This window comes from Somniosus microcephalus, chromosome 2, assembly GCF_052327205.1.
Source record: "Somniosus microcephalus isolate GS21.2 chromosome 2, FLI_Smic_1.0, whole genome shotgun sequence".
NCBI lineage: Eukaryota > Metazoa > Chordata > Chondrichthyes > Squaliformes > Somniosidae > Somniosus > Somniosus microcephalus.
In genome coordinates, this window is record NC_140988.1 from 248500547 (window position 1) to 248526312 (window position 25766).

A 25766-nucleotide genomic window follows, 5' to 3' on the forward strand; every position below is an offset into this window, starting at 1 on the left:
ATTAGTGCCCCCGGAGGTGCTAACAGGAAGCGCAAAGGTACACAATTTCTCCCCTATATCCTTCCATTTCTTTCACCCCCGTGTAGTTGTCGGTTGCTATCTTAGAATTATAGGAGCCACATAATGCAATTAAAAAAAAAAATCATTCTCAGAATTAGGCGTTGCTGGCAAGGCCGGCATTTATTGCCCATCCCTTGTTGCCCTTGAGCAGATGGTGATGAGCCTTCTTCTTGAACTGCTGCTGTTAGGTAAGGAGTTCCAGGATTTTGACCCAGTGATGATGTTACATATGTAGGGACTGTGTATTGTTATTGCAGTTCTAGAAGCTTTATATTGTATTTATAGGAGCTGTAAGTCATATTGATAGGAGCTGTATATTGCAGTTGTAGTTATAGGTTGCATAACATATGTATGCTATGCTTATATAAATGCTATATTAATAGGGGTTGTACATTACATTTCTGGGATCTGCATGTTAAATTAATAGCGAATGTATATATTATAATAATTAGAGCTGTGCATCTTACAGGGCTGTACCTAACTGTAGCTGTAGTCACAGTTAACGCTGCTGTCTCATCAAGCTGTAGCGATGTATTTCCCGCAGGGGTCAGCCTTCTTGCAGAATAGCAAATATTTTACTCAGTCTTGAAAACCAACTTATTCCAATTCAGCCGACCTGTCAGTGAACATGTATTTTGATTCCTCTGAAAATCCCAGACAACCATTTCCAGACTGTGGGCTTTTAGCCACAGCTCAGCTCTCCGAGGGCAGCTTGCTAACTTCTTACAGTAAAGTCACCAGCTCCCAAAGAAATAGACATTTAGAGAAGATCCGTTTCTGAAAGGCTACTGAGAAAATGAAGTTTTGTGTCGTCTTGCTGTTTGTCTTTTTCAGCGAATTCCTTTTACAGATGGGTAAGTGACACAGTTACAGTTTCAGCTACGGAAAGGTGCTGACGTGTTTAATTTTGACTTTGGTTCTCTTGGACATGTTATTTTTGTCTGAATTTCCTCGCAACTGATTTAAATTTGATTGCTACTTGGTGAGCTGAGCTGTCTCTTACTGAATCAATGTTAATTAAATTAACATTCTCCAAATGCGTTTAAATGTTATTTTTCCCGTATGTGTCTGTCTGAAGTCCGACATCAAGAATATAGTCAATGGTATGGACGACCATTGAAACTGGGATACCTCTCATCTCTGAGATTCCAAGAGATGATGAGTTATGTTTTACTGTACAATGCAGCTGTGCGTCTGGTATATTAGATGTATGCAAGAAAATTAACATCTCACAGCCAATTACAAGCGAATAATCCCGTGGAGGAATTCAGATGACGTTATAAACCATGTGAGCAATGCATGCTTAAAGTTTCATGCTGCAACTTTAGTGCCAACTAGCTGAAATGCTCTTGCAGAGAGCCAGCACAGGCTCGATGGACCAAATGGCCTCCTTCTGTGCTGTAACCATTCTATGATTCTATGATAACGTGAAGTGGTTTCTGCTTCACAGCACACTAAAGTTGTGGTATAAATCCAGAAACAGGGCCTGACATGACTTCGGAGGGAAGCATCTCTTGGAGAAGGTGGTTTTGGGCTTGACTCCGAATGGTATCCAAATGTGGTGGTCATCAATATGGTGCCATAAGAACATAAGAAATAGGAGCAGGAGTAGGCCAATCGGCCCCTCGAGCCTGCTCCACCATTCAATAAGATCATGGCTGATCTGACCCTAACCTCAAATCTTCTATCACTCTGCATCCACCCGAACCCATGTGATCTCCCGGGAGAGGCGAAAAACCAGATAAAGACCCAATGGCCAATTTGGGAGAAAAAAATCTGGGAAATTCCTCTCCGACCCATCTAGGCGATCGAAATTCTTCCAGGAGATCACTCTGTCCCTATATTTTCTACAGTACTTACCTTCTGTAAAGGCGATCTCCACCCCAGCCAGGAACAGGAATAAAACCATCTCCTGAAATCTAACACAGAATTAGAACACAGTAGGAGCAGAACAAGGCTACACGGCCCCCGGGCCCACTCCACTACCCACAGGGCCATGACCATTCCGAACCTAGACTCATGTCCAATTTCCTGCCCGCTCCCCGTAACCCTTAATTCCCTTTACTTCTAGGAAACTATCTATTTCTGTTTTAAATTTATTTAATGATGTAGCTTCCACAGCTTTCTGGGGCAGCAAATTCCACAAACCTACCACCCTCTGAGTGAAGAAGTTTCTCCTCATCTCAGTTTTGAATGAGCAGCCCCTTATTTTAAGATTATGCCCCCTAGTTCTAGTTTCACCCATCATTGGGAACATCCTCACCGCATCCACCCGATCAAGCCCCTTCACAATCTTATATGTTTCAATAAGATCGCCTCTCATTCTTCTGAACTCCAATGAGTAGAGTCCCAATCTACTCAACCTCTCCTCATATGACCACCCCCTCATCCCCGGGATTAACCGAGTGAACCTTTTTTGTACTGACTCAAGAGCAAGTATGTCTTTTCTTAAGTATGGACACCAAAACTGTATGCAGTATTCCAGGTGCGGTCTCACCAATACCTTGTACAACTGCAGCAATACCTCCCTGTTTTTATATTCCATCCCCCTAGCAATAAAAGCCAACATTCCATTGGCCTTCTTGATCACTTGCTGCACCTGCATACTAACTTTTTGAGTTTCGTGCACCAGGACCCCCAGATCCCTTTGTACTACAGTACTTTCCAGTTTCTTGCCATTAAGATAATAACTTGCTCTATGATTTTTCCTGCCAAAGTGCATAACCTCACACTTTCCAGTATTGTATTCCATCTGCCAAATCTCTGCCCACTTACTTAGCCTGTCTATGTCACTTTGCAGGTTTTTTATGTCCTCCTCACTCACTACTTTCCGTCCCATCTTTGTATCATCTGCAAACTTTGATATGTTGCACTCGGTCCCCTCCTCCAAATCATTAATATAGATTGTAAAGAGTTGGGGACCCAGCACTGACCCCTGCGGAACACCACTAGTTACTGGTTGCCAATCTGAGAACAAACCATTTATCCCAACTCTCTGCTTTCTGTTAGAGAGCCAATCCTCCACCCACGCCAGAATATTACCCCCAATCCCGTGATTTTTTATCTTGAGCAATAATCTTTTGTGTGGCACCTTGTCAAATGCCTTTTGGAAGTCTAAATACACTATGTTCATTGGTTCCCCTTTATCCACCCTGTATGTTACTTCTTCAAAAAACTCAAGCAAATTTGTCAAACATGACTTCCCCTTCATGAAACCATGCTGAGTTTGTCCTATTAAATTATGTTTATCCAAATGTCCCGTTACTGTCTCCTTAATAATGGACTCTAGCATTTTACCAACCACAGATGTTAGGCTAACAGGTCTATAGTTTCCAGCCTTCTGCCTACTACCCTTTTTAAATAAGGGTGTTACATTAGCAGTTTTCCAATCTGCTGGGACCTTTGCTGAGTCCAGTGAGTTTTGGAAAATTATTACCAATGCATCCACAATCCCTACCGTTACTTCCCTCAAGACCCTAGGATGCAAGCCATCAGGTCCAGGGGATTTATCCGCCTTGAGTCCCATTATTTTACCAAGTACCACTTCCTTAGTGATTTTAATCGTATTTAGTTCCTCCCCCCCTAGAGCCCCCTGCTTGTCCAGTGTTGGGATATTCTTAGTGTCCTCTACTGTAAAGACTGATACAAAATAATTGTTCAGTGTTTTTGCCATCTCTATGTTTCCCACCATTAATTTCCCGGTCTCATCCTCTAAGGGACCAACATTTACTTTAGCCACCCTTTTTCTTTTTATATAACTATAGAAACCTTTACTGTCTCTTTTTATATTTTTTGCTAATTTACTTTCATAATCTATCTTCCCTTTCTTAATCAATCTTTTAGTTATTTTTTGCTGTCTTTTAAAGACTTCCCAATCTTCCATCCTCCCACTAGATTTGGCTACCTTATATGCCCTTGTTTTTAGTCGGATACTATCCTTAATTACTTTACTTAGCCACGGATGGCTATCTTTTCTTTTGCACCCTTTTTTCCTCAGTGGAATATATTTTTTTTGGAAGTTGTTAAATAACTCCTTAAATGTACACCACTGATCATGTACCGTCTTACCCTTTAATCTATTTTCCCAGTCCACTCTAATTAATTCCGCTCTCATACCTTCATAGTCTCCTTTATTCAAGCTCAGCACGCTTGTTTGAGATCCAACCTTCTCACCCTCCAATTGAATATGGAACTCAACCATGTTATGGTCACTCATTCCAAGGGGATCCTTTACTTGGACATTTTTAATTAATCCTGTCTCATTACACAGGACCAAATCTAAGGTTGCTTGCCCCCCTGGTCGGTTCAGTTACATACTGCTCAAGAAACCCATCCCTAATACACTCAATGAACTCATCCTCTAGGCTGCTCTGCCCAATTTGATTTGTCCAGTTAATATGATAATTAAAATCCCCCATAATTATAGCTGTTCCCTTATTACAAGCCTCAACTATTTCCTGATTAATACTCCGTCCAACAGAGTTGCAACTGTTCGGAGGCCTATAGACTACGCCCACTAGCATTTTTTTCCCCTTATTATTCCTTATTTCCACCCAAACTGTTTCACTATCCTGCTCCTTTGACCCAATATCATTTCTCTGTATTATAGTGATTCCTTCCTTTATTAACATAGCCACCCCACCTCCTCTCCCTTCCTGCCTGTCCTTCCTGATTGTTAAATAACCTGGTATGTTTAATTCCCAGTCATGGTCACCCTGCAGCCATGTTTCTGTAATGGCCACAAGATCATACCCATATGTCATTATTTGTGCCATTAACTCATTCATTTTGTTACGAATGCTACGTGCATTCAGATAAAGAACTTTCAAATATGTTTTGTAACACTTAGTTCCTGTTTTTTCCCTTTTTAGTACTTTACTTTTTACTCCATACCTTCTGTCCCTTCCTGACACATTCTGTTTGTTAATTCCCCCACTGCTACCTATGACCTTCTCTGTTGTCATTTCTATTATTTGCTCTCTAGAAACCTCCCCCCCCACTAATTAGTTTAAAGCCCTCTCTACAGCCCTAGCTATATGATTCGCCAGGACTCTAGTCCCAGCACTGGCCAAGTGGAGTCCGTCCCAACAGAACAGCTCCCTCCTGTCCCAGTACTGGTGCCAGTGTCCCAAGAAGCAAAACCCATTTCTCCCACACCAGTCTTTGAGCCACGCATTTAACTCTTTAATTTTATTTATCCTAGCCAAATTCGCTCGTGGCTCAGGTAATAACCCAGAGATTATTACCCTTGAGGTTCTGTTTTTTAATTTGACCCCTAGCTGCTCATACTCCTTTAACAGAACCGTCTTCCTTGTCCTATCTACGTCGTTTGTACCAACATGGACCACGACAACTGGATCCTCCCCCTCCAAGTTTCTTTCCAGCCCAGAAGAGATGTCCTTAACCCTGGCACCGGGCAGGCAACACAGCCTTCGGGACTCCCGCTCTTGACTGCAGAGAACCCTATCTATCCCCCTAATGATACTATCCCCTACCACTACAACATTTCTTTTTACTCCCTCCACTTGAATGGCCCCCTGTACCATGGTGCTGTGGCCAGGTTGCTCATCCTCCCTGCAGTCCCCGCTCCCGCCCTCACAGGGAGTAAGAACCTCGATCCTGCTGGACAAGAACAAGGGCTGCGTCTCCTTCAACACTACATCCTGGATCCCTGTACCTTCCTCACTCGTAGTCACACCGTCCTGTCCCTGACCACGGACTACATCTGCAGTAATTAACTTCATAGGTGTGACCATCTCCTGAAACAGAGAGTCCAGGAATTTCTCCCCCTCCCTGATGTGTCGCAGTGTCTGAAGCTCGGTCTCAAGCTCCATAACATGGAACTTTAGTTCCTCTAGCAGCAAACACTTGTCGCAGATGTAATCACCGTGAGCCTCAATGGGGTTCACCGGCTCCTACATCTCGCAACAGTAACACATCACCTGCTCCATTCTATATAATTAATTAATTTTCTTATTATTAGTTATGAAGACCCTGCCCGGATATATATGATAATATCACACCACTATTCAATACGACTTACCAACTTAAAGGTATAAATGAGAAGAGAAGGAAGAAAACCAAGAAAACCAACCAACCAGCTGATCACCAACCTCCTCCTTGAATACTGTCTGTGGGGCCTGTTTGGTTGACTCGTCTCGCTGCTCTGTCTCCGCAGTGCTGTCTAAGCCTGGGAGTGGGGAACAAAACAGAGCAAAAAACACACCCTCACCTCCCACTTATCCGAACTCTCCCACTTAGCAAAACTCCAGCTGCACTCAATGCACAAGGCACTCCGTGCACCGCACTAGCCCCTCCCCTTTTATACCCGGATTCTACTTCCGGTTTAAACTGCCCAAGAGTTTATAAAACCCTTAAAAAATTAAACTTACTTCAAATAATTGACTTCTTAACACACTAAGATTCACAAAATATACTTAAATGATTTTTCTCCCACTTAGCAAAACTCCAGCTGCACTCAATGCACAAGGCACTCTGATTTAAAATGTGCTCCAGGAGTCAGTAGGACCCCCTGGACACTCCTTAAGCGTGCTTGGAGTTATTTTAAATGTTATGTAATAAGAACATAAGAAATAGGAGCAGGAGTAGGCCATTTGGCCCCTCGAGCCTGCTCTTCCATTTAATGAGATCGTGGCTGATCTGATCTTGGGCTCAGCTCCATTTCCCTGCCTGCTCCCCATAACCCTTCACTCCCTTATTGTTCAAAAATCTGTCTCTCTCCGCCTTATTTATATTCAATGACCCAGCCTCCACAGCTCTCTGGGGCAGAGAATTCCACAGATTTACGACCCTTTGAGAAGAAAACATTCCTCCTCAGTTTTAAATGGGCGACCCCTTATTCTGAAACTATGCCCCCTAGTTCTAGATTCCCCCATGAGGGGAAACATCCTCTCCACATCTACCTTGTCGAGCCCCCTCAGTGTCTTATATGTTTCAATAAGATCACCTCTCATTCTTCTAAACTCCAATGAGTATAGGCCCAGCCTGCTCAACCTTTCTTCATAAGTCAACCCCTTTATCTCAGGAATCAACCTCGTGAACCTTCTGTGAACTGCCTCCAATGCAAATATCTCCATCTTTAAATAAGGAGACCAAAACAGTACGCAGTACTCCAGGTGTGGTCTCACCAATACCCTGTACAGTTGTAGCAGGACTTCCCTACTTTTATACTCTTATGTTCTTATGTTCTTATGTTATGTAATGAGACTGCTGCCCATGCTCTCTAGACAATTACATTTTATTCAGGAGTTATGTGCATGTGTATAGCCACACATGCCATGACAGTCAGCACAAGCGGGAAGAAAGAACTTGCATTTATATAGCCCCTTTCACACCCACGAGACAGCCAAAGTGCTTCACAGCCAATTTTTGGAAGTGTAGTCATTGTTGTAATGTAGGCAAATGCCAGAGTTAATTTACACACAGCAAGATCCCACAAACAGCAGTGAGACAAATGACTAGTTAATCTGTTTCTGCTGGGTCGGAATCCTGGAATTCCTACCCAACACTCCTGTGAAGCACCTTGGGACATTTTACTACATTAAAGGTGCTATATAAACACAAGTTGTTGTTGTTAATTGGGCTGGAATGTGGATATGCCTGATCCCAGCCTGTGATGTCACTTTCTGCGGTGTCTTGTTTGGGGTGGAACCTCCGTCCCCCTCAAAAATGGTCCCTTCCACTAGAGTGGGTGCGGCTAGAAGGAAGAAACTCCAGACTGGGAGTTGCCTTGGGCCCGGTCTGGGATCCATCAGCGGCTCGGTACATTGGACGACAGGAGGCCTACTGGCCTCTCAGCTGATGGATGTGGGGTCCAACCGGAGGTACTGGCCTGGACCCAGAAGAATTTTGGCAGCATCTGGAGGGAATGAGGCCAATGGCACCTGTGAAAAATGTATTTATGCTGCTGGAGCTGGCTGCTTGGCAAGTGACTGAGCAGCCCCTGCTCTGGTGGCCACCTAAGGTGCCAGATACTTCAGTGGGGCCAGAAGTGGAGGTTCCTGGTGCAGATGGTTGATCCCAAATAAAAGAAAAAGAGAGAAAAAAAGGTCAGCATCACACTATATGCATCAAAACATGAACTTTGAAACAATAACTAACTTTACATACAAGATATCAACATACAAGATTCAGCATATCAACTGTAACAATGAAACAGCATTTAAATCAAGACAAGAGGTATTATGGTGAGAGTCTCAGCAAAGACTAAGCCAAGGAGAAGCATAACAGGCCTATTCAGGTTTTGCACCCACACTCAAAGGAGATGGGGAAATGTACCCAGGGGCATGGGTGGATGACCTGTGTCAAAATGATGATAAATTACCAAAAAGATTTATGGTACTAATTGTTGAAGGTCTGAAAATCAGAGTCCTTATCAGTAACACTGATTAGTCACTATGAACATGTGCCCCTCCCCTCCCAGGGAGTTCTGGGACAAGAGGGAGCTAAGCAGAGATGCATATATCAATGAGATTAGTTGCCGATAGAAGAAAATGCCCCGCTCTGGTTAAAGACAGCTAGGGGAAGCAAGCATTACAAGTACAACAGAAAGTATCAGTGCCTAGTATTCAGGTAACATTCTGCATCCAGTTTATGATACCCATCCAACCATTATGTTCTGGTGGTAAGAAGGACATTATTATAGATGATGGGGATAGAAACATAGAAACATAGAAGATAGGAGCAGGAGTAGGCCATTCGGCCCCTTGAGCCTGCTCCGCCATTCAATGCGATCATGGCTGATCATTCAAATTCAGTACCCGGTCCCTGGTTTCTCCCCATACCCCTTGATCTCTTTAGCCTTAAGAAATATATCCAACTCCTTCTTGAATATATTTAATGTATTGGCCTCTACTGCCTTCTGTGGTAGAGAATTCCACAGGTTCACCACTCTCTGGGTGAAGAAATTCCTCCTAATTTCTGTCCTAAATGGCCTACCCCTTATCCTTAGACTGTGACCCCTGGTTCTGGACTCCCCGACCATCGGGAACATCCTTCCTGCATCCAGTCTGTCCAGTCCTGTCAGAATTTTATAAGTTTCAATGAGATCCCCTCTCATTCTTCTAAACTCCAGCGAGTACAAGCCCAATCGACCCAATCTCTCCTCATACGTCATTTCTGCCATCCCAGGTATCAGCCTGGTGAATCTTCGCTGAACTCCCTCCATGGCAAGAACATCCTTCCCCAGATAAGGCGACCAAAACTGCACACAATACTCAAGGTGTGGTCTCACCAAGGCCCTGTACAACTGCAGCAAGACATCCTTGTTCCTGTACTCAAACCCTCTCGCTACGAAGGCCACCATACCATTTGCCTTCTTAACTGCCTGCTGCACCTGCATGCTTACCTTCAGCGACTGGTGCACAAGGACACCCAGGTCTCGTTGCACTTCCCCTTCTCCCAATCTATTGCCATTCAGATAATAATCTGCCTTCCTGTTTTTGCCACCAAAGTGGATAACCTCACATTTATCCACGTTATATTGCATCTGCCATGCTTTTGCCCAATCACCCAACCTGCCCAAATTATCCTGGAGTTTCTCGGCATCCTCCTCACAGCACACACGCCCACCCAGCTTTGTGTCGTCTGCAAATTTGGAGATATTACATCTAGTTCCCTTGTCTAGATCATTAATATATATTGTGAACAGCTGGGGTCCAAGAACCGATCCCTGCGGTACCCCACTAGTCACTGCCTGCCACTCGGAAAAAGACCCGTTTATTCCAACTCTTTGCTTTCTGTCTGCCAACCAGTTCTCTATCCAAGTCAATACCTTGCCCCCAATCCCATGTGCCTTAACTTTAAATGCTAATCTCTTATGCGGGACCTTATCGAAAGCCTTCTGAAAGTCCAAATACACCACATCCACTTGTTCTCCCTTATCTATTTTACCAGTTACATCCTCAAAAAATTCCAGTAGATTAGTCAAGCATGATTTACCTTTTGTAAATCCATGTTGACTTTGTCCGATCCTGTCACTGTTTTCCAAGTGCTCTGCTATTACATCTTTTATAATGGACTCTAGCATTTTCCCCATTACCGATGTCAGGCTTAATTCCCCGCTTTCTCTCTACCACCTTTTTTGAATAGTGGGGTAACATTAGCTACCCTCCAATCCATGGGTACTGTTCCAGATTCCATCAAATGTTGGAAGATGATCAGCAATGCATCTACTATTTCTAGGGCCACTTCCTTAAGTACCCTAGGATGTGGATTACCAGGCCCTGGGGGTTTATCGGCCTTCAATCCAATCAATTTCCCTTACACCATTTCCCTACAAATACTGATTTCTTTCAGTTCCTCCCTTTCATCAAACCCTATGTTCCCCGACATCTCTGGGAGGTTATTTGTGTCCTCCTTTGTGAAGACAGAACCAAAATATGTATTTAATTGGTCTGCCATTTCTTTGTTCCCCATTATAAATTCCCCTGATTCTGACTGCAAGGGACCTACGCTTGACTTCACCAATCTTTTTCTCTTCACATATTTATAAAAGCTTTTACAGTCAGTTGTTATGTTCCCAGCCAGCTTACTCTCATATCCTATTTTCCCTTTCTTAATTAATCCCTTTGTCCTCCTTTGTTGATTCCTAAACTGCTCCCAATCCTCAGGTTTACTGCTTTTTCTGGCCAATTTATATGTCCTCTCCTTGGATCATATGCTATCCCTAATTTCCCTTGTTAGCCGCAGTTGAGTCACCTTTTTTGTTTTATTTTTATGCCAAACTGGGATAGAGGGCAGTGGTTTTTCAGGGACTAGGAACATAGATTAAAACCATTGATGGTGGAAGAAAAGCACTTCCTCTGTTTGTAATTGTGCTTCATTAGTCTAGTGTGTATATTATATGCTATAATTAAACAATTAACATTGTTTTACACTTTCTTGGCACATTATTGATATTACTGAAGCACTCATCAATATTCACTGATTTCTAGAACTGTATGAATGCTCTCGTAACAATTTCAGTAAGATTTTGTTGCTCTGACTTCCTTCTAAAAATAGTTCATATTTTTATTAGGTGATTGTCAAAAGAAGGAGAAAAGGACCCCACAACAGAATGAGAAAAGTAAACAAAAAGCAGCTGGACAGAATAAAATCAGAACAACATATAAGAAAATTAAGCTAAAGGTTCCAAAGCTGAGAAAGGAGAGAATATTCCTGGACAAAGATCTAAAGGCCACCTTCATCATGACACAGGTTTTGGATAAAGGCCGTTTCCAGAAACCAGCAGAGACATTGAGCCTAACTGTAGGGCAGTCTATTGAACTGCGCTGTAAAGGGAATAACGTTGGCTGGGCTTACCCATCTTACCTCAACAACCTAAACAACTCCAGGCTAAGGTAAAAGGCAAAAATACTGTGGGTGCTGGAAGTCTGAAATATAAACAGAAAATGCTGGAAATACTCAGCAGGTCAGGCAGCATCTGTGCAGAGAGAAACAGAGTTAATGGACTGGATTTTCATGGGGAAGGCGGGTTGGGGGCAGTGGGGGCTTTGATGCGGGCGGGAAACCCAGGAAAACGGGTTTCCTGCAGGCCCTGCCGCTTTAACGGCAGAGCCTGATTTGCATGTGAGGACTCTGTTTCCCACCCGCAGCCAGCCAGATTGAGAGGCTGGCTGGCTCCAGACGGGTAGGCCTGTGGCACATGGCCACACAGAGGAGGGAGGGTTCACATGGGGGTCGGCCCAGCAATAGATTGGAAGGCGGGGGGGAAGATCGGCCCAGCAATAGATCAGAGGTTTGCTCAGCAGTAGATCGAAAATTTGCCCAGGAATAGATCGGGAGGAGTGGGGGGGGTCAGTCCGAAGTGGATCGGAGGTCAGAGGAGGGGGGCACCGGATAGCTGGGATGGGGGGGAAGGGCTCGTGGAGGGATCGGAGGCGGAGGTGGGGGAGGGAGGCCCCGTGGAGGGATCGGAGGCCTCGTGGGGACATCTCCAATCATGGGGGGTGGGCTATGCAGGGACCCTTGATCCAGGAGGTAGGTATAAAGGCACTTACCTCCTGGCTGCAGCAGTTCTCGCCTTGCTGTAACTGCCGGGTTTTACGAAGTGTGTAAAATACGACCAGATAGAGTTAAAAACAAAATGAAGATTAAAGAAGAGGCTTCCAGTCTCATTGTAATATTTAAATTGATGTCCCGCCTCCTGGCAGCGGGTTGGCTGCCTGTCCCCATCCCATCTATGTTAAAACCGGAAGTGGGCGGGTTGGAGGCGGTTTGAAGTCGGGAGTCCCATTTTGAACAATTTAAGTAGCCCCACACTCCAAACCATACCCCCCCTTCCCCCCCGTTTTTTTGGTTAAAATTCCCCCCAATGTTTCAGGTCTGTGACCTTCGAAAGGGCACATTCTAGGGTCCAAAGGTTACAAGGATAAGTATCAGCAATGATTATCAAATCTTTTATGGAATGCTGGTGTCAGTCCTGTTGACGTTTTGGAATGTCATTAAGTGCAATGCAGTTGGTTGAAGTTGAATATGTAGGTTGTAATGTTGAACTGATGTTCTGGTATTTCACAAGATTAACTTTGGGAGGTCAGAACAAATGTTCCTAAAATTTCATTTTCTTGGAAGTTTTACCTGTGGTTACTCACAACTCACAGGAGATTAACTAAATTGGGAAAATATATGACAGCACAAATTTTAAGCGAAAGAACAGTTTCATGGTTGGTTTTGTCTTTTCTTACTCTGTAAATATATGGAAAAAAGGGATTTTTTAGTATAAATTGTGGAAAGCCTTTTCTTTTATGTATGAACAACATGAACAAAGGTAGCATTAAAAACTGCTTAACATAATAGTAAAACCTATGTTTTTTCCTTAGTATTATACAGCAGCAAAAATACAGTCAACTAACACTAACCAACACAAGGAGTGCAGATACTGGAGAATACAGCTGCTGGGTGATACTCTGCGATGGGCTGGAGTGCAGCAAAGATGACCTGAAAATGGGCAAAACATATATCTTCTTCGCAGGTAACTTGTTCCTGTTGAAGCATATGTTTTAGAACTTAAACTTCTGTTTTATTCTTTAGAGCCTCAAAAAAATGGCCTAAAAGTATGAAACAATAACCTATCTAGATGGCTGCACCTATGTATTATAGTAATCCTACCGCTCCCTACCTCTCCTTCTTTAAGATGCTCCTTAAAACCTACCTCTTTGACCAAACTTTTGGTCATCTGTCCTAATTTCTCCACCTTTTACTTGGCGTCAGTTTTTGGCTGATTACACTCCTGTGTAGTGCTTTGGGAAGTTGTACTACGTTAAAGGCGCTATATAAATGCAAGTTGTTATTGCTGTTGAGTCATGAAGGCACACTGCAGGTACAAGTGAGTTATGATGATGATTCGTGTTATTGAATGTGCTTAGTAGTGAGATGTCTTTTCTTACTGGTGTTCTCCTCCTCTCCAGAAGACATGCTGGAGTATGTTCAATGGATGCTAGCCACCCTTTGGAACTTGTCCGGGTAGCCCTGACATTGACCCTGGAGGGTATCCCAGCCAAGCTGTTTTGACATCCATACATACCCACTTCTTGTAGGAGTCATTGGATAGCCATCAGGAGTGGGAAATGTGGCCAATTTCCCTATCCTAGGGGTTCTGAGGCTAATTGTAGTGTAATATTCGACGGTGGCATAGTGGTTAGCACTGTTGCCTCACAGCGCCAGGGACCCGGGTTCGAATTCGGCCTCGGGTGACTGTCTGTGTGGAGTTTGCACATTCTCCCCGTGTTTGCGTGGGTTTCCTCCGGGTGCTCCGGTTTCCTCCCACAGTCCAAAGATGTGCGGGTTAGGTTGATTGGCTATGATAAATTGACCCTTAGTGTTAGGGGGATTAAATACGTGGGGTTACGGGGATCGGGTGGGATATGTGTCGGTGCAGGCTCGATGGGCCGAAATGGCCTCTATCTGCACTGTGGGGTTTCTGTGATTCTATGGGAGATTAGCAAGTGATCATTTTAATGTTAACTATTGTTTTTATTTTCACTGCAGTTAATTCTCATGTTTCCTGGCTGTAGAATCGTCATTTATGCCCTTTGGGTTTAGGGTTTGCAGTACTTTAAGGAGCCTTTCACCCTCTCAGCAGTCTTGGCGTGCTCCCTCTAAGCAGGCCTCGGAGCCCCAGTGATCCAGAAGCTGCAGGCCTCGGAGCCCCAGTGATCCAGAAGCTGCAGGCCTCGGAGCCCCAGTGATCCAGAAGCTGCAGGCCTCGGAGCCCCAGTGATCCAGAAGCTGCAGGCCTCGGAGCCCCAGTGATCCAGAAGCTGCAGGCTCTCGGAGCCCCAGTGATCCAGAAGCTGCAGGCTCTCGGAGCCCCAGTGATCCAGAGCTGCAGGCCTCGGAGCCCCAGTGATCCAGAAGCTGCAGGCCTCGGAGCCCCAGTGATCCAGAAGCTGCAGGCCTCGGAGCCCCAGTGATCCAGAAGCTGCAGGCCTCGGAGCCCCAGTGATCCAGAAGCTGCAGGCCTCAGAGCCCCAGTGATCCAGAAGCTGCAGGCTCTCGGAGCCCCAGTGATCCAGAGCTGCAGGCCTCGGAGCCCCAGTGATCCAGAAGCTGCAGGCCTCGGAGCCCCAGTGATCCAGAAGCTGCAGGCCTCGGAGCCCCAGTGATCCAGAAGCTGCAGGCCTCGGAGCCCCAGTGATCCAGAAGCTGCAGGCTCTCAGATTCCTATCCCTGCAGAGATCCTGTGCCTCGGAGCCCCAGTGATCCAGAAGCTGCAGGCTCTCAGATTCCTATCCCTGCAGAGATCCTGTGCCTCGGAGCCCCAGTGATCCAGAAGCTGCAGGCCTCGGAGCCCCAGTGATCCAGAAGCTGCAGGCCCTCGGAGCCCCAGTGATCCAGAAGCTGCAGGCCTCAGAGCCCCAGTGATCCAGAAGCTGCAGGCCTCAGAGCCCCAGTGATCCAGAAGCTGCAGGCCTCAGAGCCCCAGTGATCCAGAAGCTGCAGGCCTCGGAGCCCCAGTGATCCAGAAGCTGCAGGCTCTCGGAGCCCCAGTGATCCAGAAGCTGCAGGCTCTCGGAGCCCCAGTGATCCAGAAGCTGCAGGCCTCGGAGCCCCAGTGATCCAGAAGCTGCAGGCCTCGGAGCCCCAGTGATCCAGAAGCTGCAGGCCTCGGAGCCCCAGTGATCCAGAAGCTGCAGGCCTCGGAGCCCCAGTGATCCAGAAGCTGCAGGCTCTCAGATTCCTATCCCTGCAGAGATCCTGTGCCTCAGAGCCCCAGTGATCCAGAAGCTGCAGGCTCTCAGATTCCTATCCCTGCAGAGATCCTGTGCCTCGGAGCCCCAGTGATCCAGAAGCTGCAGGCCTCGGAGCCCCAGTGATCCAGAAGCTGCAGGCCTCGGAGCCCCAGTGATCCAGAAGCTGCAGGCCTCGGAGCCCCAGTGATCCAGAAGCTGCAGGCCTCGGAGCCCCAGTGATCCAGAAGCTGCAGGCTCTCGGATTCCTATCCCTGCAGAGATCCTGTGCCATTTGCACCCACGCCAATCTTAGTTCATTTGTGCATTCTGCACTCTTGCTTCATTCCCAATCATTCCAGAAGGCTCCAGATTAAGTAACCAAGTTTTATTTACAGTAATTTTATAAAGTAAAGCACATACAGAACAGCACAATTCCACACAACAAATAGTTTATTAAACTCCAGGACCTTAGAAAATTCACTGTCCTCCTTCAGCAGCAAACACAATACAAGAGTACATTTTCCAATTGCCTGCTCCAGGCACAAAGTCTCACCTGCTGGGAACACATATTGGGAAATCAAGTGAGGGCAAGCTACGACATTGAAGTCAAGGGCTGTGCAAGGGTGATTTCCTGATATGCACGAACAGTGATTGCATACTCCTGGTGCAGAGCTTCAATCAGAAAATTTACCCTATTGTAGCAGAGCCACCAAGGGTCTCAGAACAATTATTAATAATCCCTTTAACTACAGTATAGTGCAACTGCGGACTGCACCTTTAAACTGCCTGTTAACTGTACTGTATGGTGTTTTCCTGCACTCCACGTGGTGACGTCATGACGCCGATCACGTGACCACCAGTGGCGCGAGGAACGTGATGACGTCAGCTTCCAGAATCTTCCAGTAGTCGTCGAGTGCCCAGCAAGCTGTATAGACCTGTATACCGTTTCTCCTGTAGTTTCCCTGCTAACTTCGTTGTTCATTAAAACCTGTTGATTTGATTCATCGAGTCGAATACTTTATTCAGCTAGGAACCTCCGTTCCTACATTGGTGACCCCGATCTCGTCGGACAACTTTCGTCGAGGATGAACACGAACGCCGTCGCCCTTAAACTGCTGCAGTTCTGGGAACAGCAGCCAGCAGCATGGTTTTTCCAGGCAGAAGCACTGTTCGCTCTCCGGGAGGTCACAACGGATGCGACCCGTTATTACATGGTTGCCGCTCTCGACAGTGCCACGGCCTCGCGGGTCGTCAGCATCCTCGGAAGCCCACCGGAGGAGGGCAAGTACGAAGCGCTTAAAGCCCGTTTGCTACAGGTATTTGATCTTAATAAGTTGGAGCGGGCACGCAAGCTTATTTCCATGCCCGGCCTCGGGGACTCAAAACCGTCAGAGCTGATGAGTCAAATGCTCACGCTGTTGGGTGCGGAACCCCAATGCTTTTTATTCCGTGAGCTTTTCCTCTGCCAGCTACCCGAACCGGTTCAGGCGGCATTGGCCAACACAGCCATCACAGACGGTGCTGAACTCGCTGCAGAGGCAGACAAGATATTTACTGTTACTCAGCAATGTTGTGCAGCCGCGAGGCGCTTTTCCCCCACGCAAGAGAAAGCCAGCCCGCCCCCAGCAGGATGGTGCGCGTACCACGCCCGTTTTGGCGCCAAAGCTCGATGCTGCCGGCCTCCTTGCAGTGTCCCTCAAGAAAACAAGAAAAAAAAACTCCAACAAGCCCGCGTCCTCCCGGACGGATGACAAGGTCTAAAAAGCACAGCAAGTTAGCCATGGTGGCGGGCTCAGCGGGCAAACTCATTTATGTTACGGATTTCGTTACGGGCCATCAGTTCCTGTGCGACACTGGCTCACAGTGCAGCATCCTCCCAGCTTCAAAGCTGGACCTACTATCCGGCAGCCAAGGGCCTTCCCTCGTGGCAGTTAATGGCGCGGCCATGCGTACGTTCGGGAAACGGACGGTAAACTTAACCTTCGCCGGTCAACGTTTTGTCTGCGACTTTATTACAGCCAAGGTCTCACAGGCCATCCTGGGGGCTGATTTTTTCTGCGCCAACGGTCTGCTGGTCGACGTCCAACACTGCCGACTCATTAATGCGTCCACATTCCACGCAGTGCCCTGCCACCGCAGCACCGCCGTGTCCTGGTCGGTGGCCTGCGCAGTTCCGTCGCAAGACGGTTTTACGCGCCTGCTCGGCGAATTCCCGGAGCTCACCAGGCCCACTTTTTCGGCTTCAAGCACACGGCACGGGGTGGAGCACCATATCTCCACGACCGGAGCACCAGTTTACGCTCGGGCGCGGCGATTAGAAGCCGGCAAGCTGGCAGCCACAAAGGCTGAGTTCCAAACCATGGAGCGCCTCGGGATCATCCGGCGTTCAGACAGCCCTTGGTCTTCCCCACTGCACATAGTCCCCAAACCAGGCGGCGGATGGCGACCTTGCGGGGATTACAGACGCTTAAACGATGCCACGACACCAGACAGGTACCCGATTCCCCACATCCAAGATTTTTCGGTTCATCTGGCTGGAAACGCTATATTTTCTAAAGTGGATCTCGTTCGTGGATATCACCAAGTTCCGGTGCACCCTCCAGACGTCCCCAAAACGGCAGTCATCACCCCGTTCGGCCTTTTTGAGTTCCTCCGCATGCCATTCGGTCTGAAAAATGCTGCTCAAGCATTCCAGCGTTTGATGGACTCTGTATTACGGGACCTACCCTTCATTTTTGTCTACTTGGACGACACCCTAATAGCCAGTAAGGATTCGACGGCTCACATGGCCCACTTACGTACACTTTTCGCCCGGCTCAGCCAACACGGCCTTATTGTCAATCCGGCCAAATGCACGTTCGGAGTATCCAGTATTGATTTCCTGGGACACAGGATTACCCCAGAAGGCGCCGTCCCACTAGCCACCAAGGTAGAGGCAGTTACCGCATTCCCGCAGCCTCGCACGGTCAAGTCCCTGCAAGAGTTCTTGGGGATGGTAAATTTTTATCATCGTTTCGTCCCCAAAGCGGCCCGGTTGATGCAACCGCTGTACGAAGCACTAAAGGGAAAGTCGGGCAAGGATGTTCTCACTTGGACACTGCAAATGGACCAGGCGTTCCGCGATACCAAGGCGGCATTGGCAGACGCAACTATGCTGGCACACCCACGTCCGGGTGCGACTGTGGCCCTCACTACGGATGCCTCCGACTATGCCATCGGAGCAGTTCAAGAGCAATGGGTCGACGGGGGTTGGCAGCCGTTAGCCTTTTTCAGCCGCCAGCTGCGCAAGAACGAGCGAAAGTACAGCACTTTCGACAGAGAGCTGCTAGCCCTGTTTTTGGCCATCAGGCATTTCCGTTTCCTCCTAGAAGGCCGCCCGTTCACTGCCTTCGTGGACCACAAGCCGCTCACCTTCGCTATGGCCAAAGCGGCGGAGCCTTGGTCAGCTCGGCAGCAGCGCCACCTCACGTTTATATCCGAATTCACGACGGATTTGCGGCACATGTCGGGCAAGGATAATCTCGTGGCGGATTGCCTTTCCCGAGTCCCAGTCCAGGCAGTCCACCTGGGCATCGATTTCGTCGGACTGGCAGAGGATCAACGGGCAGACCCAGAAGTGCAAGCGTTTAGGACCACGCCTTCCAGTTGGCAGGTTGCAGACGTGCCGTTTCAAGAGGCAGGAACCACACTCCTGTGCGACACATCCATGGGAATGCCCCGGCCCATCGTGCCGGTCGAATGGCGCAAGAAGGTATTCCAGGCAATCCACGGGTTATCTCACCCGGGAATGCGGGCTTCTCAATGGCTAATGTCCTGCAAATTCGTTTGGAAAGGCATGCATCTGGTCGTCCGGGACTGGACAAACAATTGCGTCGATTGCCAAAAGTCCAAAGTTCACCGTCACGTCAAGGCCCCGCTGGCAAACTTCCCGGTGCCTGAGCGCCGTTTCGACCACGTTCACGTGGATTTAGTAGGCCCCCTTCCCGGGTCATGTGGATTCACACACCTCCTGACAGTCGTAGACCGGACCACCAGGTGGCCAGAGGCGATTCCATTGGCCGCCACCACCGCGCCACACCTTTAGTGTAGACAATTGCAATGTTGTGCATTTGGATTTAGGAAACTCCAGGCATGTTTACACCATGCAAGGATGCCTATTAAAGATAATAGCCCAAGAAAGAGACCTGGGGTAATAGTTAATCATTCACTAGGACCATACCTAACTTTAGAGCTCTTAATTATCAGGATAAGCTCCAAGTGTTAAGTTTATTTACTTTGAATAAATTTCAGTTTAGAGGGAATATGATTGAGCTTTTTATAATATTGAAGAAATTGAAGTCAGTCTAGTTGGGTAGGTTATTTGAGTTGGATAGGGATAGGAGGACTAGGAGGTATGCACATAAAATAGATGAAGTAGATAAGAGTTCGGTTAGGTGTTAGGAAGTGTTTCTTTTAGGAGGAGTTATCACCCTCTGGAACAAACAGCCTAAACATGCAGTTGGTAAGGCGTCACTACATTCTTTTTAAAAAAGGATTTGACAAGTTCTTGAGGAAAGAAGACATTTCCAGTTACAGAGAATAAATTGTTAGCTGGTATTATCAGGAATTATGGGCTAATGCAATGTCCTGGAGCCTTGCTTCATTGCCTTAGGCAGTTGGAGAAGAACTTCTCAAGAGTTTTGTTTCTCTTTTTGCTTCTCCTTGTCTGGATGGGGTGAGTTTGAGGGGTCTGATGTTTTTTTCTTGCCCTTCTTTTCATATGTTCGTATGTTCTTTCCTTTCACACTCCCCAAGCCTAAGTTTTTATGTCCTATTTTATCTTGGATTTGCCCACAGATCACAATTAATTCAATGCAGACAGAAAACCGCAGATCAGACCAGAATGGGTGTCAGGGATGTGTTCTCCCTGGCTTGATTAGCAGTCAGTGAATCCAGAAAGAAAGATCATTTACAAGAGTTAAGATGAACTGGCACCTGTCGGACAGATTTCTAGACACAAGACAAAACCTGGCTCAGCTTTTAACTTGTACAGGGGACATGAAATATATACAAGGCTGGACTTACTCCCATCTAAATTTATACCGTGACATAACCACTGAACCAGTCACTCCTTAAAACAAATCTAATTTAAAAGGTAAAATCAGCTTCATATTGAAAGTATAAGTATGGTCATTATATCTAGTAAATGTTTTTCTATTTTGCATCTAGTCAGTAACAGCTCTAATTCTCCAGTTTTGGTATGATCCGGGTGTTGGATTCCTCCAAAATTGTCCTGTTAAGGCGTCTACATCCTAACCTCTGCTGTATGAGTGAGGTCTTCAAGGGATGTTTAGACCTATGTTCGGTACTTTACCAAGAGACGCTTAATATTAATTTTTTTTTTTACATTTTTCTAAATAATTCCTTTTTCAGGGTAAAAATAGCCATTTTAACCAGATGTTTCTCTTAAGTTAGGGTTTAGAGCAATTTTAATAGATATTAAGAAGTCAGTTAATTTTACATCTTCCATTGAAATCATTTTGTTTCTATTTATTTAATTTTCCCAGATCCGACTGACTTATTTGTGCCATCGACCAATTACTTTGATATTATCTACCTTCGATCTGATGCACCTTCTATAATCCCTTGTCGAGTGAGCACCCCTTTGGCCAATGTCACACTGCATCGAGAATTCCCCCCTCAAGAACTTCCTGTCGATGGATCACTCATTAGCTATGATGCAAAAAAAGGTTTTATTATTCACCAGCCTAATCTTGCACAGAAGGGAGTTGTGCACTGCATGGCAAGCCTACGGGGAACTCCACAGATATCAAGCAATTACCTTCTTCTGTACGCTGAAGGTATTATCAAATATCTTACTATAAATAGACAAACTATTCATTAAGCACTGTTATGTGTTCAGTTTTTTTAAGTACCTTCATATTATTATTTCTCTTCACATTCTTTGTTGAAATATTCCGTAGTTGTTTAAAAGCAGGGAAATATTAACACAGATTCCAAATTTAAGATTAATGTCAAGAGATTCCTATTTATTACCCTAATTACATTCAAACTGTTGAATTAACTTGTTTTTCTCCATATGACACAAAAGAGCACCAGGTAAGCTTTCGGAGACTCTGCTCGAATGAAGTCTCACTCAATGGGAGTGAAGATCAGAGAATCAGGTGTGCTGACGTCTGCACCCGATTCTCCCATTTGTGCTCTGTCAAGCGAGACTCTTGTGTGCCGGGAATGGCGGGAGTAATTGTAATAGGTTTAAATTAACATCCCCCCGCCGCACCCCCCCCCCCCCCACCCCACCCCGCAAGTCTGGCAAAATGAAACCTCACATTTTAATTTTATTTCTTTTCTTCTTTGTGTGATGAATTCACATGGAATAGGGACAGGTAACCTGCTGTTACACTTCAGCCAATACAGCCAATTAACCCATGAAAGTTCCCTTCTCTCCCTGGCCTCCTTAGCCTCTCTGTAGCCTTTGACATGGTTAATTGCACGATTCTCCTCCAACGTCTCCCCTCTGTTCTTCACCTCAGTGGGTCTGCCCTTGCTTAGTTCCACTCTTACATATCCGATCATCATCAGAGCATCTCCCTCAATGGCTTCTCATCCCACCCCTGTGTTGTCAATTTGTTGAGCCCCAAGGATCAATCCTTGATCTCTTCTTCCTCATCTACATGCTGTCCCTTGGTGACATCATCCAAAGCCATGGGGTCAGCTTCCACATGTACACTGATTATACCTGGCTCTCCCTCTCCACAACCCTCTTGCCCTCTCTACTGCCTCTTTGATGTCAGACTGTTTGTCCAACATTTGGTCTTGGATGAGCTGTAACTTCATCCAGCCAGACAGTGGGAAGAATGAAGCCATTGTCTTTGGCCCCTGGCACAAACTCTGTACCCTTCCCATCAACTCCATCCCCTCCCTTACCACTATGCAACCTTGGTGTCCTGTTCAACCCAGAGCTGAATTTCTGACCCCATATCCTCTCCATCACCTGCCTCTGTCCCTGCTTCATCCCATTTGCTGCTGAAATCTTCATTCATGTCTTTGTCACCTCCAGACTTAATTCCTCCAATGGTCTCCTGGCTGGTCTCTCATCATCTGTCTTCCATAAACTTCAGCTCATCCAAAACTCAGTTGCCCATATCTTACCCACATCAAGTCAAGCTTGCCCATTATACCCATCCTTACTTGTCTACTACATTGGTCCTGGTCCCCCAAAATCTCAAATTTAAAATTCTCAATCTTGTGTTCAGATCCCTCCATGCTTCACCCCCTCTCGCTATCACTGAATCCTACTCCTCCTTCTGACCTGCAAGCCTTTCCTGAACTCTCCATTCCCCAAACTCTGGCCTCTTGTGCATCCCTCCGCCTTTCTCCCACCACTGGAAGCCATGCATTCAGCTGCTGTGGTCTCATGTATCAATTTCTGGATTTTCCTCCCTAAACCCCTTCACCTCTCCACGTCCCTCTCCTCCTTTAAGAACTTCCTCTTTGTCGAAGCTTTTAGTGTACCCCTCTCCCCCCCCCCCAGTTTCTCCTTCTTTGGCTCAGTTTTTGTTTTCCTTACACCTCTGTGAATCACCTCAGGATGTTTTCTACATTGGTGCTATATAAATGTAACTTCTTGTTTATTATAGGAAACAGATTGCAAGGTTGCTATAACAACATAGAAGCAAGATTTATTTTTCAAATGTTCCCTTCTGTCCTGAAGGTGCTGACCATACAGTTCCATAGGCAACAGCACTGTTCCAGTATCTCGCCCAAGTGGCCATACTTTACCCGTGGACCTGGCCAGTGAGTGCTGGTGGGCCATTTAACCTTAAGGGGGCATCACAACCAAACTCAATCCTGTCCTCAACCAACATCTGCCCATGTGAACGTTCCTGCAAAAGTCACTGGATAGTTGTTATAAATGAGATTAGCTGACTTAATACAGACCAGGGATCATACTTGGACTTCTCTGGCCAGTGTGACTCATTACCACCCCTCCAATGCATTTACACAACTGTGCCTGAGAGATCATTTTTGCGTATCATATTTTATTGAGTTTTTTTTCCTAAAAGGTATCATGCAGTGTAACAACACATTGTCAGAGTTGAAATTCCTCTGTGCACTATTTCTATTCCACAGTTAACACAATTGCATCAATTGCCATTAAAATACATCATAAATGGCAGATGCTTCCTACACATCACCTTACCAACTCTTCACTGTAGCTGGCACAGGCACCCCGGGAAACTCATTTATGGGCTGGAATATATGGAGACGCACTGGGGATGGGGGAGAGGGCCAGTAGCGTGCGCGAAACCCGAAAGTTGCTGCAGCGTATCTGGCGTCTGGGTTTCCCAACCAATTAACGCGAGCGGGCGTGAAGACGATATGCATGGGTCTATTTCAGCTGAGGTATTTAAAGGAACACTACAAAGATGACAGTTGAAGGATTGTGGAGGTGTGAGAAAGATTGGTTGGTGATAAAAATAAATTCTCAATGTTCCAAAGTTGCCCTTTGCTTTAGTGATGCCTCCCTGCACCTCATGTTGCGAGGTGCTAGGACCTGCAGGGAGGTTTTATTCCTTTCTGACGGGAGGAAGAAGCCAGCCTCACTTATGGAGAAGGCATGGCTGAAAATAGCGGAGGAGGTCAGCAGCAGGCATGTGGTGGCACGCTCCTGGATACAATGCAGGAAGAGATTTAATGACCTCATGAGGGCAGGAAAGGCGAGTACAATACCACATTCAATTACATCCTGATGTGTGTCACCCCAGCCCCCTCACTCTGCCTTCCCGAGCCTACTCCTGCACCTCACTCCTCACACCAACCTACTTTGCAGGTGCACCCATCCCTCACTGTCTATGCGCCTACTCACATCCCCATCTGACTATCCACCACTAATACTCACCCTCATCTTAATGCGATGTCAAGCCTCTCCCTCATAGTCACCCTCAACAGATGTAGACCATCCATCCGATCCACTCATTCCATGATTCTCACTCAAAGGGCTCTTGTTTCCCTCCTTGCAGGAGAAGCGAGCACAGAACACCAGGGTGAGGCAGAGAACAGGAGGTGGCCTTCCAATTATAGCAATGCTCACAGCTGAAGAGGAGGAGGCACTTGAAATAAGTGGAGTGCCGACGTGCATGGCGGTGAGAGATGGAGAGACGGCATCTCTCCCAGCTACCAGGTGACAGAATTAAATATCACACAGCTACATGGCATACAATAGTCACTCATGTTGACTTGATGTCAGCAGCCAATGAAATATGATCATGTGCATAATGTTAACTTAAAACATTCTTACCATGACAGTTCTAATTCATGTCTTTAATCTCCCACAGGCCCATCAAGTGTCCAATAGGCAGTGGAGCCAGAGGAGGTCACTAACTCTGAGGGTGCACTGTCACAGGATGCATGCACACCATGCACCAGCTCAGATACACACACATTGGTGGGACCATCAAGACAGATAGTTGTGTAGTCACCTGATGTCTCACAGATCATGTGAGCAAGAGTCGATGGTGGAGACAGGGACAGCAGTGAAGAGTCCTTATCGGAGGGCTCAGGACGCTCCAAGCTCTGCTCAGCTGGACGAAGATGATGAACCTCAGGGGCCGTCGACAAAGAGGGTTAGAGTTAGAGGAGCAGCAAAAAATGCATGAGGCTTTGGCAGGATTTTCAGCCACAATGTGCACGCTTGCAGAGAGAATGGAGGAGTCCATCTCAAGCATGACTGGCATGATGTCGCAGGCCTTAGTTATGACGCGTTCGTTCATGGAAAGGGTGGCCAACTGCATGGAGCATCCAACGTGGCAGTCAAACGAGTGCTTCCTTGCCCTCACCAATAGCTTGCACACTCAATGCCACCTTAACAAGGATGGATCAAAACCTAGCCTTGGCTATTCATCGCTGATGTGCAGCAAAGCGCTCTCCAGCTCATTGCTAGCAGGGAAGTGCGGGTGTGCCGTGAGGGATGACGACGAAAGGGGACATAGAAGTGGGGATTCTGCTTAAAACGCTTCCAGTTCCCACCCTTTGCCCCCCCACCCCAAGTCAGTGTCCTATATGCTGCCTCCTGTCCCGATGACCGAGTCTGCACAGGTACAGGTGGAGCAGTCTTTGGCGGGGCCCTCACGGGCTCCAAAACCCAGAGCATCTGAGCAGTCAGAGCAGGGAAGTGAGCAGCCTGCCTCTACCTTTGCTGAAGCCACAGGAATTGCACAACGTAGGAGCTATAGGAAAAGGAAGACAAAAGATTAGTTGCACAAGGGTACAGGAAACTTTGTGATATCCGGCACCGACGGGACCGGCGTGTTGCCGATCTATCAAAACTGCCGGACATGCAAAGTTAATGTTGAAGCATACGGAGGTTTTCATCTCCGTATCTGACAACAAACACTGTTGCAGCAACAGCTTCTAAAGAGTCGGCTGCAGCTGCAAGCGTCTCTAGCTGAAGCTGTTCCTATAGCTACAGACCTTGCAGTGCCTGACTGGGAAAAAAAAAGAACGAGAACTAAA

At 46.6% G+C, this 25766-nt stretch overlaps 1 protein-coding gene across 1 annotated transcript in view; it reads left to right on the plus strand.

Moving 5' to 3' along the window:
• The first annotated feature begins 649 nt into the window (after positions 1–649).
• The window catches only part of pdgfrl (platelet-derived growth factor receptor-like), a 32972-nt gene continuing 7855 nt past the window's right edge, over positions 650–25766 (plus strand). The window contains exons 1-4 of the mRNA XM_085970774.1: positions 650–914; positions 11099–11420; positions 12900–13051; positions 20798–21091. Coding sequence (XP_085826900.1) covers positions 857–914; positions 11099–11420; positions 12900–13051; positions 20798–21091 — 826 coding nt within the window. The 5' untranslated portion in view covers positions 650–856. The remainder of the gene's footprint in view (positions 915–11098; positions 11421–12899; positions 13052–20797; positions 21092–25766) is intronic.